This window comes from Magallana gigas, chromosome 4 (assembly GCF_963853765.1).
Source record: "Magallana gigas chromosome 4, xbMagGiga1.1, whole genome shotgun sequence".
Classification (NCBI taxonomy): Eukaryota; Metazoa; Mollusca; class Bivalvia; order Ostreida; family Ostreidae; genus Magallana; species Magallana gigas.
The window spans coordinates 26,297,070-26,315,666 of NC_088856.1; the positions used below are offsets into that span (position 1 = coordinate 26,297,070).

Here is an 18,597-nt window from a genome sequence, read left to right on the forward strand (position 1 = left end):
ATATGTAAAAGCCGTGCCTTTTTACCAATTTGTTGTCAAACTTATTCAATAAAATAATTACAATGTGCCAGATATTTATGTCAGTGTCAAGGTGTTAAATCCGCACCTGCGAAAGATGTAGTTTCGTAAAATTAAATCCATATACTAGTATACCAAATGATAAACCTGTGGAGGGTATATAGGCACTATTGTCTTTACTTTATCTTACATGTCATGCGATTTTTTCATATGGGATTTTATTTTAAATACAATTCATTGTTAGGAAGAATGTCACAGTATGGAAATATTTCATACAATAGCACCGCGTGAAAAGTTGAATTACAATTTATATTACAGCACACAAAAAATTTGCTAGTTTCTGAGTGATTAACCTAATTTTTCACATTGATTCTCTGGAAATGGTACAACCACGGGCTGAGAAGATTTTGTCATCTGTAAATGCTATTGTGTGTTACATGTATATTGATGCAACGTTGCCTGATTGTTGAATTTTTGTTTATTAAATCAAAAATCAAAAACATTTCTTTTTCTTAATTTAGTTTCTTACTAATTACATGATAAAATGGTAACAATATCTTAAAAGTTGACTTTTGTATACATTGCTCCCTACTCACTTATTGTCAAGTCTGTTTGTCTGACATAGCAACTCTCACACAATCATATTATGTTCTTTTTTTCGTAATTGGTTGAATATAATGTATCAAAAAGATAGAAAATGTAACATTGATTTTGAATTGTTTAATACATCATGTTAGTCAATTCTCTTTGCCTATATGTCACACTGGAAACAAGCAAAATTATATACAATATATAAGTAATATATCGTTCATTGACATCGTTATATTTGAAGATTATGGATGGATATATAAACGTCAATGTTTATTACCTACCACTATCTTTATAAAATATATCTATTAAAACATCGTTCATTTTCATTGAATGTCAATTCACCGACATACCGCCGTTAATCAATATATGATGTTTTGCAAATACGTTTCCATAAACCATATATCAAAACACCACGTTCGTCTTTAAGTTATTCCAGTAGATTGAGTTCAGTAAAAAATTTTTTAAAAGAATGGATCAGTGTTCTCATTTACAAACATATTGATGATCTTTGCTTATTCAATGCCTTAATGTAGAATAGTCGTCTCTATCTTCTGACGGTGATGGTGTAACGGGGGCTGTATCACGTATATAACTGTAATCAGAGAGATCCGCACTGTGATTGGGTACAGCGCATGTGTTGTCGTAAGTGTCGTCATCTTGTTCTGTTTGTTCGTGTAAATGATTATAGACGTCCTCGGTCCTTTCGTGTTCTTGTCTTCCAGACAAATTGTATCCTGGTGTAGCTTTCGAAAATGCTACTCTTTGCTGAAATATTTCAAAAAATAATAAACATGTAAGCATTACATTTATGGTACATATGCCATTAGGTAAGGTGGCGTTTATGAAATTAAGCATGCTCTTACTGATAATGTGGGAACGTATTGCTGACTAAAAATAATTAAAATCTAGTAAACAAAGAAATAGATTGTCAACACTCCTTTATACTTTTTAATTTAATTTTATTACTATCATTTTGATACTTGCATATTACTGTAGTATGAATCATGGACGAAATGCTGGTTACAAGGGGCGTTCTATAAATAATGTCATTGTTGTTACAAAAATTACACAATAAGATATTTTATGTTATTTTCTTTAATGATTACCTTAAAAATACTCTCCTTTAACAGACACACAAAATGTCAATCGAAATAAATCATGTTCTAGAAAGAGTATTTGATGATAAAACGTGGTCAAATCAACGGTCATATATAAAATATGAACCAAATCCATGCGTGAAAATAAACTCAAAGTTCAATTGAACTCTGTATTTTATGCAATCTGATCGGTGACATTATTTATTGAACACCCTTTGTATATTTCATTGTCAAGTGTTGAAATATCTTATCATTAATAATTAAAAATCATTATGTACAATTAATGTTATGGCTTATCCTTGATATTCTCCTTTACATTGTTTGTTGGATTGACATTTTTATATATACATTCTGATTTATATTTTTAGTAGCTCCATTTGTATACCATATGCTCTATGTTGAACTTTTAAAAATGAAGTCCGAAGCTGCCCTAAAATTAACGAACTTTGAAAAAAAATATATGAACTTTTATTTCATCCAGAGTTCAGAACGCTTTGACAAAATAATTATTTTATTAAATTGCATTGCAACCTTTCATTGCCATTTTTCTTTTAATAAAAAATGCGTCAAATATTTTTTAAATTCCTTACACACAAAAGCAACGACAATTTTTAAGCATAATTGTAGTTTATGCATACAATTTACGTCACCAATGTTGTTAGCGTTTTAATGTGTCAATGCATATACATGTATGCATTCAGACGCAACTACTGTATTTAGATATTGTCAATGGTATATACATATTTAATATATATTATAAAAGCATAACAGTTTACTTTTAATGGCTAGAGATAAGCGCTTTTATGCACCTGTGGTCAGTTGTTAAGTGTTCGTAAATTGAAGTTTCGACCTCTCCTAGATTCTTGAACCAATTCAAGCACACTTTTAAAATTTTATTTACCTTCTTAGCGTTCTTGAAAGAAATTTGAGCAGCACTGTCAACAAATTCTGCATCACGGTTCGCTGTATTTTCTACCACCGTAACGTCAGTTTCCTTCCTTTGAAAACAAAAATATAACGACTCAATGAAATTTATTTCCGTTCCATATACATGTATTAATAATATTTTGTGAAAAGGTAGGGCATTTTTTGTTTAGAAAACTTACCTTTTTCTGGTCCGAAATTTTAATTGTCTGTATGTTAAGGTCGTTGCCACACCAAGAATTAATCCGCCAAAAAATGTCCCAAGCGTTACTCCAATGTTAGTGTCTTTAATTAAAAATAATTATAAGGGTTACGAATGATGAGTTACAATTGCAAGAGACACCGTAATTAATTGAATACAGTCAATTTTACGTTTAGAAATTCATGATTTGAATAACAGAAACATACAAAGGTTTTATTTAACTTGTCGATCAGTTACCTCGATTCTGACTTTTGGGACTCTTTAATCTTCTTAGAGGATCTTAAAAAATATTCATAGGAGAACATGCACACAATTAGTCACAACATATCCATGTCCTTCGACAATATATCAGAATATAAAAACTTAAAAGGTTTGATTGAGTATGATATCTAATCAATCGATTCAGTTATATCACAATCATTTGTTATCCAATTTGCGTTCTCACCAGTATGTAATTTATGACATGTACATTTTAATCAGATAGAAATCTTGTACGTTGACATTTTCATAAACACCTGTTTAAGGAAACGATTATTCTTATATCAAATAAGGAGGCAGACATTGGAGTTTACTAAAGTATAAAAAACTTCAACAGGGAAAACATTTCATTTTATCAACCTTTTTGCGGTTTTTGAAACCTATCTTGCATTTACATATATAAAAAAGTGCAAATTACTAAAAGAGACTTTTGCTAAAATATTGTTAAGTGATGTGTAACTCTTTATTGGACATAATGCACAAGAAAACTAAAAAAAAAAATAAATTAATAAAATTATCCTCTTTGTACAGTTCTACAAATATTGAAAAGGATTAAGATTTTTTCTAGGAAAAACATGATTAGAAAATACATTTTGATGTTGGCATCTATGTTTATCTACATTTAAACTCTCCAATAAATGTATCTGGTTGCTTTGATATGATGTTAGTGATCTGACAAATAGTTTTAGTTTATCATATTCTAAAAGGCACAATGACAACTCTTCTTTCTTGTACATTGAGAAGTTTTCTAACAATAGATTTCTTCAATTCGTCGTTTTGTGTCATTTTATTTTATTTTATTTTTTGTGATAAATGTTTTGTAAAGGTTTTTCATGAAATTCTAAATAGGTTGTTGGTTATTTACAGTACGTTTAGTTCTAGTTTCCTAAAATGAAAAAAAAATTCAGGAAAGGTGATCAGTTGGAATTTTTATTCATATAGAATAACAGATTTATAGCAAAGCTATGGTCATCAATGAGATTTAATAATTTGATAACATGGAGACAAACTATTTAGCTGACGTGATAAATCGTTAATTTATCATCGACACATGTTTTGCTCAACTATTGATAAGTGCCCACGTCGTTAATTATGTCTTAAAATAGAATTTCTACCAACTAAGAGATAAAAATAAAGATTTCCCAGGAAAAACATGAAATTAAAAAATATTTCATATTTCATTTCACATTGCATACGCCTAAATCTGTATTCAAAATTTCAAAACAAAAGGTGTTTTATATTATCCCATCCTAAAAAAACGTGACCACAAGCAAGACTTTCAGTTTATCAAGTATAAAACAAACAACATTATAACATCTAATTCTTTATATATTGCAAAGTTTACTAAATAATCAATTTCTTTTAATTCAACATTTCCTTTTATTTGCAGACAGTTTTAGGTCTAATTAATGTTTTTTAATTTAAAAAAAATCGTTTCTTTCCATCCTTGAGGAAACTGAAAACAATCTTTCTACAAATCTTCAAAAGAAACTTATTGCTAGAGGATTATCCAAACATCCAGAGTAACATTACTCCGAAACTCATTTTTGTTGTCTGCTTTATACTGAACCTTGCCGGTTTGCATGTACTTTGTTATATTGTGGATAAATCTTTCAGAATATTAACAGTGTATTGCATGTTTTTGTCGTTAGATAATTGTGTCGAGTTTTTTCTCGGATGTTCATGAAGTAGAAAATTTATATTACATTCGAATTTTCTAACAAATGCATTATATACTTTTTTATCAAGATAACACGATGCAATTTTCTACTAATGAGCTGCAGTTGAGTTTATTTTGGAAATTCATAAAGTAGAATATTTGTTTGAATTGCAGACGTGATTATTATACATGTATTTAAAATTTCTAATCAACATATTAAATACTATTCCATTAAGATAAAACTTTGCGACCTTCAACGAAGGAGCTGCAGTTTAACATATCTCAATAGCACAACGATCTGACAGCCTCGTTCCTGAATATTTAAAAGTTTAATTCTAAACGTAATTCATTAAAATGTAAAATAAGATTGCCTTGGCTGATGCTATGCAGAAATTTTCAATGAAAACTCAATTTATATATCTATGTAATTTACGCCTTTTGTCATAGTTGTTACATTATGTAATCAAAGTACTGACGGGAGTTGATTTTATCAATTGTTATTTATTTTAAAAATCAACGATATGTTACTTTGCATGGCAAGTAAATTCCTATAAGTATTTGAATTACGCACATTTTAATAATATGAATCCTACAGGAAATTCGTGAAAATCCAATATCAATCATGTTGTGTAATATTCAAATAATTATTTCATCAAACTACGTATAAGTAATCGAAATACTTATGAGAAATTGCATGGATCCAAACAAAATTGAACTCTACTCTCGTTCAACCAGACTCTCAACTGTATCCGTTAATCTTCGACAAGCAAGAGAGACTTTATGCTTGTCGGAGATTTACGGAGACAGCCGTGCGTCTGGTTGAACGAGACTATATTGAACTCTGGCGTAGGAATACATAAAACGTAAGACTTCAAAAAATATCTAAATTGTTTGTACCATTTAAAATCTGACTATTTACAATGTATCTATAAATGCGTTTCCTTGAAGAACAATGGTTAAGAACTCATTACATCGAACTTATTGATTAGAACTAAATGTTTTCAGCGGTGTTGATTTGTGCTTAGGTCCAAACACTGTTTCACTTTCGGTCTGCCTGAGTAACTGCAAAGGAGAGTTGATTAAAATCAACTCCCAAAAAGTGTTTCTTATATAGCATAAAAGCATAAGCTAATAAGATAAAAACTGTGTTAAAAACTGATCAATATTACTTTTTGTACACGCAGACTCAACCAATATGAATCCCTTTGCACATGTACATCTTCCGTGTTCACATATCCCAGAATTATTACTTCCGGTGCATTGTTCGTGTAAGCTACAAAACCCACCGACGGGAACATTATCTGAAATTATAAACATTATTGATTTATTGGATAAAAAAAAGAGAATAAGTCTTAACAAATTTAAATTTTACAACTGAGCATAAAATATATCTTGAAAGTTTACCACAAGTATCGTATTTATAGTAATAGTACAACAGGTATACCAACAATGCATTTTTCGTTTTCATGGTGACTCAGTTTTTTATCATCAGTACAATGTGTAATTTACACTATTTACATCATGAACCAATCCTTTTCACAAGAACGATTTGAAATTTACTTCAATGTCATGGTCGGAAAAAAGCATAACTTACTGACAATAAATTAGGAGCAAAAACCTAGACAAACTTTACAAACCTTTAAGGCAGCTATCTGTTTCAAATGCAGAATAGCCATTTATACATTTGCATCTTCCTTGGAAACAACATGAGAACGGTTGGATGCACTGTTCTGTTAACTCACACGAATAATCTAACCCTAGATTACCTAGAATGCGATGAAAATAACAGATGATAACTTAAAATGATTTTCATTTTAAAACGTTTTTGCCCAAAAGCCCAACTTTAAATAAAAAACAATTGAATATTATGCGAAAACATTATTAGCTGACGTATTAATGCTTTTATATGTATTTAATATTCTTTTAAATATCCAACAGCAACTTTTGCAACCATACCTACCATTTTCATCATCCTAATTATCCCCATTCACAGTGAGAGAAATTAAGTTTATAATATAATATAATTTTATTTAATTTATAATCAATAAAGTTTGTTAACTGATACTTAAAGTCATAGAAGACTTAAAATGCACATGATGATTTATTAGATTAGATACCCCATATCCGTCTAAAAGAAAGGTAATGAAAAGATAAGAAAAGCTTTGTTTTCAAATGTTCAACCAGATATGTATTTAAATAATGTGTGATTTATGCAATACAAGCCAATCATGTCTATTCAACCTTTCATAATGAATACTTACAATGTTTTTTTTTGCTAGTAGCTCCGGAAAGAACTCAAATAAAACTGAGAGTGTTCATAAATCGATACCTACGGACCATACTTAATATCAAATGGCCAAAAAATGTATCTAACAAAGAACGCAGAGAGCTGGTAGAACAAGAAAACGCAGTTGTGTAGATTGCTTGCAAAATAGGAGATGGATCGGCCATGTGCTCATTTAGTGATCTAAAATTTATGTAGATAAAGTTCACAGTGGTACACATGTAGCAAAAGCTAAGAATCGGACTGGGTGGAAGGATTGTGTGGCTACCTTTTTGGCCACCTGGCATGAAGGGACCTTTGTATGTAAGTATGTAAGTAAAGAATAAAAAAAAATCAAATCAAATCAATCTTTACAAAGTCTCTGGCAATATCTGTTTGTAGTCCAAGATAAATAAATATCATATCTAATATCTAAATAACATGTTAATATGACTGTTTCACGTATGTTTCATATCCCTGACCAAGAGCGAATGCAATGGCTTTAAAGCGACGGTACACCAATACTTCATACAAATAACAACATATATATATATATATATATATATATATATATATATATATATATATATATATATATATATATATATATATATATATATATATATATATATATAAGCATTCAATTTTGTGTTTCAAAGTCATCGGTCCTATTACACTTCAAAGCTGTGCACAAAATATTTGCAGACAGATTAATGCGCGGTATTCAATTTGTCTGCACAGTTTAGGTGTGTTTCATGACCAACGATATCTAAAATAAGCATCCAATGTATAATCGAAAGAAAAAGTAAAACAATTAAATACAAGATACCTAATTATCTCCAAAATACATGTACATTTAAGAGATTCTCCCCGCAATGGGTTTGATGTATTATCTTTATAACTGTTTATTTTTTAATGTATGAAAATCTATTAATGTTACCATACATAAACTACTACAAAAATAACTACAACTTTATCTATTCGCATTTAATCTCCAAACAATAAATATATTTGCTTCCCCGTGATATTCAATATGTTTAAGAGCCATTCTCTGTAATCATTTAAACACTTGTATAGGAAGTTCGACACGCATAGTAACTGATTTTTCTCAAATTTTAACATGATGCTTATTATCATATACCCCAAAAGTTGGTTGCTGGGAACTCTGTTACCATGGATATACATAGCCATAATTTACAGCACAATATGGTCTTGAATTTTACTGAAGAACACATTTTTTTGCTTAAATATTTATTTCAATTAGATTTGTTTGTGATAAATCTTTATCAAACTCTCAAAGCAACAAATCTTAACTATTGAAAAATACATCAAGCAAATCAAAGTATTTATCTTTCTTTCTTGTACTAAGGGCTTTAATGTACTTTGTTAACGACTTTGCAGAGAACCTAGAAATGAGGCATATTTGGTGATGCCCTGTAAATTCTTGCGGACAGGTTGTTGCAAACCGACACCAATCCTGAAATGACTTGGTCTTCTGTTATCAGAAACAATCAAAACATGATTGGGAAGTTCAAAATTGTTGTTTCCATGGAAACAAAAGTGTATATTTTAACTTTCAAACTTTATAAAATCCTTACTATGGTTCATAAATATGTGTAAATTATGTCCTTTTGAGAAAAAAATAAACTTAGAGTGTTCGTAATATTGGTTTACTGTTTATCAAATTAAAGTAAGATATATTAACAATCGATACCATGGAAACATGGTAAACAATTACGTTAAGTTTATGTCTTTGTATCACATTTCAATACTTAATGATTACCAAATTTTGTGAACTGTGAACTTTCCACATTTTAGCTTTTTCTCCTGAACCACTCAGCCAATTCTAGCCAAACTTAGCACAAATCATCCAGAAGTTCAGGGGGTTCAAATTTGTTAGAATAAGGGTAACACATCTTTTAGGGGGAGTGATAAAGAACTAAACATCTGCTATGATCTTATTGACCTTGAAATAGGTTCAAGGTCACTGCACACTTTTTACATAAAAAGTTCTGTTTATGAGAAGTATGAGCCAGACAAAACTTAAAGGAGGGAGTATATGCTTAGAATTTTTTTAGAGTAATCTGATGTTACCTTCATTAAATGGACGGATGCTTTGATAGATGAATGTACGGACAAACAGACCACCTTAGGTCACATTCAGAGCATGACCCTTATTCAAAATTATTTAAAATTTGTTGGCATTCTCAAAAATCATTTGGCCAAAAATGCTGAAACTTGTGTGGAAGCATCCTTAGGTAGCGTAGACTCAAGCTTGTTCAAATCATGATTCTAAGAGTAAGGTGAGCCCACAATCAAAGGGGGATGAATTTTTACATAGGAATAAAAATAAAAAATAAAATGTTCATCTCGAAGAAAAAAAAGTTTGACGTTTTACATGAAAATGTGTGCAGAAATTTTTAAAGATCTTTATTAAACAAGAATTACTCTACTGACTAGTCAAGATACATTGTTCTGGTTTCATCAGAGTTATGGCTAAAGTTGCTCAGGTGAGCCAAGAGTCTCTTAGGCCTCTCTTTTTTGCCTAACCGATTGCCATGGTAACATTTTTATTATATGGTTAGAAGAACATAATGCTACATGTACATGTACAGGCTACCCAACAAACAGAGGGACGAACCTCTTTAATATAACTGGTAAGTTCTTTGTAATTTATGATTTTCTCAGTCATTCATATGCATAACATGCTTGTTAAACATTGATCTTGCTACATTTTTGTTTAACTATGCAGTAAAAATGGTCAATTGTTATAAAGATTGAAGTTTGGGTCGAATGTCCATGGAAACTGGTCAGTATATAGATAATTTAACATGTGATTTTTAGATAGTTTAATAAGGTCTATATTTTTGAAAAATTTCGGCAAAGTTTAAAAGCTTACAGAGAGTGGCTCTTAAAACACAACAAACCTATGCTAAACGTTATTGCTGTCTTACTTTTCAAACACTTTCCATCCACCAAAACAAATCCAGGCAAACAATGACAAATACAGTCATTGTATAGACGGACACACTGAGCATTGCTTATCGAACAGGAACTAGTATCTTTCCACATTATGTATTCGCCTGTAAAATGAGTTGTGCTTCCTTATTATTTAAATTGAATTTATTATTACCTTCAAAAAAAGTTTATAATGGTGACATCATTAGTAAAATAATCAGTTTTATTCTTTTCCATCCCTATTTATTCATTAAGTGTACATATGTTTAGATATATGACTCACTTGCGTTCCAACTTGAACAATTGATATTAAGAGTTTTCGTAAACTGTCCTCGACAAAAGGAAAACACCTTTTTCGTATCGCCTATCGTTAGATCAATTTTTCCTAGTTTGTTTCCATGAATAGACAAATCATTCATCTGGAAATTGCATTTTTTAGAACAGGTGGTATCTATGATAAAAAATGATAAAAAAATATAATGTGATCTTCATAATCGTTTGAAATGGGAAGGAGAAAAATAATGTGTGTGTTATGGATTCTGTTTCAGTATTCAAAACAATATTTTATGTATTAATATTTGGTTCTATATGCTAAATGTCATTATCAATTTAAGGACATCAATTTTATGGTTTTCCTTATTCATTGGGTAGTTTGACATATGACAATATGAATCATTCTTAAATTACATTTATTCTACTGAGGTATAGGTCTGTGCGTTTTCGTATTGATTCACAATATTTCAATAACGGTTAGGTTTATTTTAATGACATTACGCATTAACATATAAACAATACACATTATAATTATTGTTTTGATATTTTGCATTTTACCAACTAATACATTATACTGTAAAACTGTTAACTGTAAACTGACACAATCTTGATCTTTATAATATTTACGGTCTCTAAAATCGACCGGATGGACAATAGATGGGGGCGCAACATAAACGTGTTAACTGATAAAAAAAAACTTCTGCTTAAATGTCATGCTCATTTTTATTAATTGTCTCATGCAGGGCTCATTTGACATCTGTCACAGTATTTAAAGATATAATTACGATTTTATGGAGAGCACAAATTACGTTGTTATCTTACATTGTCAATGCATGTAAGCCTATTAAAAGTTTATCATGAAGTTGACTTTCGAGAATTAGATTTTAACTATTTTAAAAGTCATTTGTTATAAACTATTGTTAGCACATCTTTAACGAAAGTAATTGGAGTACAATAATTCGATATGATACTAAAAAAATCAAATAATAATTGGCAACAATAATGAAAATTACTATCAATAGCCTACCATCTTGTAAGGTATCCTTTATGGTACTTAAATCAAGGTAACATTTCTTTTGGTTATCTCTTAATCGTGTAACCTTCTCTAAACACATATCTCTAGAAAAAGAAACAATGTTATTTTAAAACTGCCATCCGACATGGAAACATACATTCATTTTCAGGTTTATGATTTACTTTCCTATAGAACTTTTTTGTTGTTTAATACAAATGTTGAAATAAGCATGTTTTTTTCCTAATTATGTGATTGAATGGCGAGTAGCACATAAAGAATTATCAATATCTTACAGAATGTTTGTTGTTCAAAAGCAATTTTATGATTGTCTTTATTTTCTTAACCATGATTTACTAATATAAAATTTCAAATTTAATTAAATACTTTCAAATTAAGGTAATATTTAAATTTAGTTTTTTAGAAAACTAATTTATTGGCAAATCAAATTAATTCAATATATATGCAAAAAACTGCTAGTTAGTTAGCAGTGTTTAATTTTCGCTTTTTTCTTACCTTTTAATAGTAGTGAACATTGTTTCATGTGTCATCAGAGTAAAATCTACCAATTGGAATAAAAACAAAGATTCAGATTTTAACGATTGATCGATAGAACATTGTAAGGGTAAAAATATAAGAAGAAATAAAGAATTTAAACTATAAAAGAAATGTGAAATGAACTCTTTTTATTGCTCGTTACGACACATCAAACGACCACTAGATGATAACCCGTGCGAGCGCGGGGATAAACACTTAACAAATGAATTATATAACGTAATAATGTTAAATCATTTTTTTTTTCGTATTTATTGTGTCCGAATTTTTCTTTTAAGTTTTCTTAACCTTTTCTTTAAAATTGCAGTGAACAAAATCTGCATAGCTGGATATTTAGAAAAGGGATGAAACTTTTAAACTGAATTGGATGGTATATACATGAACGTGGCCTAAATTCCTTTAGTTGCAGCTGAGTAGAAAATGTTTACAATGATTTTTTCACCCAGTGAGTGGATATTTAGGACGTCATATGTCAAAATTTTGTTCTTTAGGTCAAATTTCACTAATATTTTATCTCTGTCAAAAATGTGAAGTTCAGATAAAAGACTGTTTCGAAAAAACAAAACTGGGGAGGGTAATTCCCCCCTCCTAGATTTAACTTCCCCGTTTGATAACACAATTAATGTATGAAGTTCACTACCAATCTGTCGTGGTATTAAAATGTATGAAACTAAAAAAAACGCAATTGTTGCATATTTATTTCCATTTTTTTAAACCAAAGTTGTCATTTTCCAAGTATTTCTGCCATAGTTTAAATTAGTCAAACCGTGTAGCTGGGCACACCACTCTGAAATTTTTTTTTCGATCAAAACTAAAATTGCATCAATTTTTTCATTTCATTCGTTAACTTGTTTGTATTAACCAAAAATCTCTCCTTCAAGGTATGAAAATCTACCCGCGATGCATGATGAACCCTTCCTACACTTTTTGCCAAGACGTTAATTAGTCAAACCGCGTTCTTGGTTACCCCGTTCTGGAAAGTTTCTTTCCATTCTTTCGCTTGTGGTCGCGTTTCACTAGCTTCTATCTATTAAAACTGAAATCGCTCACTCAAGAAACGAAATGCCTTATAATTATTCATTTATTTAACATTTGTCAAATCTTAATTTCTATGTGTAATCAAGGTAAGTTCCTACTTAATATATTCACTTTTTACGTAATCATTTAATATTCATTCATTGCAAACAAATATATTTGATGCAAACGATCCCTGTATTGGATCAGCCACAGTGTGTCCACCACGTTAATCTCATTTTTACTATTTCGGGCTTGTTTATCGAAAATGAAAGTAGATTAATGATAAATTTCACAATAATAACTTATCAGTTAATAATAGTTTATTTACAAAATGCCTTAATTTATAAGTATAGATAGGTCTTAATTATCTTTCTTGCCACTAAAATACAGACAAATCGTATTGGAATACAGAGTACACCTAAATAATTCCTAAATGGAATTGTTTGTGTGTTTGACAAAACTGCTAAAATTCAAAGTAATTGTACTAATTAATCAATAACTAACAAGCAAATTCGTGTGAGAATAAAATAGGGTGGTTGGGGTTGAAAGCGACCTGCAAAGTTAGAAAAGTGGAAAAAGGTATCTCACAAAAAGAGAAAATAATTGGTTTTATGATAGACTCAACGCTTAAAACCAAAAGTAACTTTTCATTAAACCTATGAAACGTAAAGTAAGTGAACCTGCATACAAAAATGAATCGGGTGTTACCAACGTGTCTTCATAAGTGTTTTTGAATAACTCATTAAATTTATTATAAAACAATTTATTGATATTGCAACTATAGATGGTTTTATTATCAGCAGTAAAAACAAGATATATATTATATCATCGCTTGTTTTTAGGTTGCATGCTATATAAATGAAATGAATAAAATAAAGCGTTGGAAGACTATGATTTGTTAATTGCTTTTTTAAAAGAGGATGTGAGCAAGAGTTCGACGCCTATTTTTTCATAACTAACCTTGTTTATCTTAAGATTTCTAATAATGTATTATTGGATATTTTATTATTTATTTTTAAAATTAGAAATTATATTATTAATATGGTATGAACTTTATACATTAATTTACAGATATTTACATATATTGGGGTAACGTTGTTTACGTCAGCCCCTTACACGAAATTTTTTTTATATCTTTTTAAAACTTTATTTTCGCGGTCCTATAGAGCTAGACTTTTTTTAATCTGATTAATTTACAGCCATTTATAAGAAAGAAATAAAAATAAAAGAAAATGTTTGTAATATTTCTGCAAGGTATGTGGCCTTAATGAGATTAGCAGCAGGTCCAAAATTTACCAACCTTTACAATCATATAAGATTTATTACTTTGAAAAATATCACGGGTAAAAATGTAACAAATTTCAATATAAACACTTCAATTTTACTCTACAAAATCTCTAGAACTCAGTAGATTCCAGGGGCTTTGCCCCCTGGACCCCCATACAAATGAAAGAAATTATTTTTTATTTCTACAAGGCAGAGGTCTTCAATGGGATTACTGCAGGTTTCAAATCTTCAAACCTATGAAATTGTTTTGCTTAATTATTAAAAGTCTTCTTTTTAAGACTTTATATTTCCCTACAAAAATCTATAGAATCAAGAAGCTTCCGGGGGCTTCACCCTTTGTACCCCTACCAGGACTTTGCCGGTGACCAACCTTGATCCGCCCTTGAGTTTGTAGATAAAATGTGGAAGAAACCTATTAACGCGTACAAATGTAACACAAAGGATTTATTCAAAAACGATAAAATCGTTGTTGAAATCGAACAAAGAAGACATTAAAGTTATTATACTAATAAAGTATGTATTTGATATCATGTCATATTATGTCCGCCGTCATCAAATGGCTGCCTTCTTTTGAAAAAAGTCACATTATGTCTACTGTCACGAAATGTCTGCCTTCCATTCGACAAAATCACCTCCACCGCCACAAAATGTCCGTCTTTTCAGGAAATTTGTAATATCAAGTCTACCTCGGAAAAATCCGAGGGTTTGGAATAATCTTCACATTATATCCGCTGCTATTTTGCCAAAAAATACCAGACCAAATTATATTGTCACGATTTGTCGGCTTACTTTAAGACAAAAATTATATCGTTATGAAGAAACAAAACTACAATTTACAGTGTTCAAAATGTCTATCTGATAGTAGATCAATACCCAATTCATCATACAATACAATTGCTAATACTAGTTGTAAAATTTATAAGATCATGTATGATGAATTAAATTATCAAGGCCAAGTCTTTGCACCATTTGCAAGAAATTTGTACCTTGATCAATCAAGACATTGACATTGAAATCTCCTAAGAAAAACACTGCTAATTCACATTGTGCTACTTTCTCAAAATTAGGGTAAAAAAGTTCCAATAATCTGCCAGAGCACTTGGTGGTCTGTACAAAAGACCAATAAGAATTTTTTCTACATTTAACATTAATGTTGGCCCATAGAATTTCTAAACCAGGGGTTGTTAAATCATTTCGTTCAATAAACGATAGATAACTTGAAATGTATATTGCAACAGCTCCTTCTCGTCTATTTCTATCTTTCGGAAGAGGTGGGTGAAACCCATCAATTGCAACTGAGTCATTATAAATAGAGTTGTCTAGATGTGTTTCATTTAAACATATGACATGGAAATTAGACATTTTAGCGGTAACAATGTCCACTTTTGAATATAAACTACATACATTGTTGTGTGCTATACAGATTGAATTAAGTTTGAAATTGGTCAAATCTGAGCCAGGCCCATCAAGAATTTACAGTAATTTTATAATAACGCCATAACAAGTTCCACGCAAGAGCGTTCTTCATGAGTGACTTTCCCAGTATAATGCTGGTGACCCTACGCAAACTTTCTTCACTGCTTGATGCATTCTCTAATATGTTGCTGACAGTCGGTTCAATCATATCGTTTACAACATACACCAAAGCATAGCATATCATTGAAATCTCATAGCATAGCATTGAAATATCATAGCATAGCATTGGAATCTTATACCATAACATACAATCTCATAGAATCGCATTCGTCATATCATATCATATCAAAGCATACCATAGCATAACATACAACATTCTTTTAACTCGGTTTTAAATGTTTTTTTTCGAAAAAATAAATGTTTACATAATAGATTTGTGGTAAACTTTGGCTTCTTATTTTTTTACTTCGAAATGTGTGAAACTCTTCTGTGTATGGAGGCTTTTTTGTTCAAATCTCATAGCATAGCATACTATATCATTAAGCACTTCATTTCAATTTCTCATAGCATAGCATACAAATCTCATAGCATATCATTAAAATCGCATACCATAGCATAGCATAAATTTCTAAACGATATGCATGAAATGACTGTGAGAACAAAAAAGTATCACTTTCTGCGTCAGACACAGAACGTAAAGAGTCATAGGGTTTCTTTTTTTTTGGCTGGGTTTGCTGCACTTACAAATCTAAATCAGTTTTCGTCTCTGTGTCCTGGCATGTTGATACTGACCGTGAATAGATGTCAGTCTTACAGTCATACAATTTTGAAATATTCAAAGAAAAATGTAAAGACAGAGCAAATAAAATTGATTCACGTCTCGACCGGACACTCCAAAAACACTTAAAAGTCCATGGAACAAATATAAACATTCAATTCATAACATTTGATGCACTACACGCAAAAAGTAGAGAGCTCAGATTTCAGTGAACATCATGGTGTGGACCTTCAGTTAATCACTATTACTTAAAACTAAGAACCTTGATAATTGATTTCAAAGTCCTAATTGGTATAGCGTCATTGATTTATGTCATTAGTTGTCATGAACTATGATACTAAGTTTATCATACAAATATCCATTTTTAATTTTGAGCAATTTACTTTTCATTATAAGGTCATGCTAATTATTTGAAAGATAAATTGCCGTCAGTTTTATTTAAATAAGAAAATTAAATTATTATTCTTCAATCAAAATGAAAGTCGCCATACTCGGTTTCTCCCAACTGCAAGTAAAGTGAGCTTCAAATTTTGCAAAATTTGTCATGTCTTTTGATGTCTTTGGAATTGGTGGAATGACAACCTTTAAACCTATCCAAACATCATATCCAAGATGTTGAGCTATATTATGTACAACCCATGAGTTTAGACGCAACAACATTATCAGTGGAGCCGAGGCACCCACAGTCCTTTTTTTTCTTACAAGGTTTGTTCAGAAGATTAAATCTTCGAGCGCATGGAAACCTGATATTCTGAATTCCTTTGTAATGAGAGGAATTGGACCCCAGACGAAAAGAAAATCCTGGGCAGAACTGATATCAGAATAGAGGTAAAATTTTACCGACATTACCTTCCAGACGAAAACAATTCTCTTCCTACTGTCAATAAGCAAGACAACAAAGAGCCGCTGATAAATCGTGATAGGATTACATATGCAATTACTTACTGAACAAAGTTAGATTGATCCAAATAATAAAATGATTCCATTATATACACGGTGCGGAACTGTTGTAAAATTGCAAAGAAATATTTTTAAAACAATTCAGAGACATTCAATCAATCAACATAGAGCATTCAAAATTCTTGATATAAGTTCCGTAAAACTTTAAAGTTTGACCATGCACTCGATCATATTAGGTAATATAAAGAACATTTCTATTTTTTGCGGACATTTTGTTAGGCCAGACAAAACGTAAAGCTATTTGAAAAAAAAAAAACATTTCATGGCGGAGGACATAATGTAAATATTTTGTCAAAATAAAGGCGGATTTTATTTGACGGCGGACATAATATGACGGCCGAAAAAAATGTATCGACAGCATTTATTACAGTGTATCTTAACAATAGAAATGTTTAGTTTTTATAGAATTAGACAGGTAAAGACAAGTAGTAAGAAATAAATAATAAATACTCACATATGATAGTGAATTCATACACGAACTCCATGATTTGCAAATCTGTTGTCAGTGTCTGGATTTACCGTATTCGGTATGTACTTCCTGGATCTCTATTAAGGTCAGACGACACGTTCCTCGAGCATCTTTCTTGTATCTCCTCGTAATAAAGAGTTCCAATAAAAAATATTAATTCTATAATTATTTTTGAAATGATTAGAATTTACTTGTAGATGGTTATTTGTCTAGATGGCCGAGTGGTTAGAACCGTGGCCGCTCACTGACAGAAGCGTATAGGTTCTAGAGGTCGTGAGTTCAAAGCTCCGCCCCGGCCGGATAGAGTTCCAATATAGTGAATTTCGTTGTGCTGTTTATTTATTTTTATATCAGCCATTCAAGTGTATTTTCAAGAAGACTATATAGGAAATTGCATACTCTATTATTTTGCAGAAATGCCTGGTAAGGGTTTTGCAAGAAAGCTTGTCATAGTAGTAGTAGTAAACCAATAACAAATTCCGGGAAAAAGTTATATAAAATTGAGGAACGTGTCGTCTAACCTCAAAATGTTTCAATTCAACCAAGAAAAGAGCAATGTGCTATTTTGGGTTTTATGCTCATTTTCAAGTCCCCATCACATTCTTTGACAGATAACGTCCTTATTGTATATAACAATAAATCTTCTCAACGTCCGGTGTATCTATATTACATATGCATGTTATTCTTTTATTTCGAAGCAATGTTATATCATTAATTATGAAAAAATATCCCATGAGAAAACTTAATGCATACCTCTAGGTATCATACGAAATATTAAACGGAATAGTATAGGAGATAACAACATCGTATCATCTGTCAAAAATTTAGCAGGCATATTAGATTAAATTAAATTTCTCTC

The 18,597-nt window shown here is 30.6% G+C and overlaps 1 protein-coding gene across 1 annotated transcript; it reads right to left on the reverse strand.

Annotated features, from left to right (window-relative positions):
• Positions 1-535: 535 nt before the first annotated feature.
• LOC105343519 (uncharacterized) lies at positions 536-18,002 on the reverse strand. The gene is made up of 11 exons (XM_034450809.2): positions 17,724-18,002; positions 11,773-11,818; positions 11,272-11,363; positions 10,255-10,422; positions 9,968-10,096; positions 6,388-6,516; positions 5,920-6,051; positions 3,070-3,111; positions 2,813-2,915; positions 2,608-2,704; positions 536-1,374 (listed from the first exon to the last, which is right to left on the reverse strand). Exons 1-11 carry the CDS (start codon positions 17,752-17,754, stop codon positions 1,126-1,128), a joined length of 1,218 nt encoding a protein of 405 aa, XP_034306700.2. The 5' UTR covers positions 17,755-18,002; the 3' UTR covers positions 536-1,125.
• Positions 18,003-18,597: the final 595 nt, after the last annotated feature.

Bases quoted from the DNA above. Each gene is read 5' to 3' on its own strand.
- LOC105343519 (XM_034450809.2), bottom strand. From the start codon at position 17,754: ATGGAGTTCGTGTATGAATTCACTATCATAT. The intron at 2,916-3,069 runs GTAACTGATCGA...TTTTAATTAAAG, and splicing joins TCCCAAAAGTCAGAATCGAG to ACACTAACATTGGAGTAACG. The intron at 1,375-2,607 runs GTAAATAAAATT...GAAATATTTCAG, and splicing joins CTTTCAAGAACGCTAAGAAG to CAAAGAGTAGCATTTTCGAA.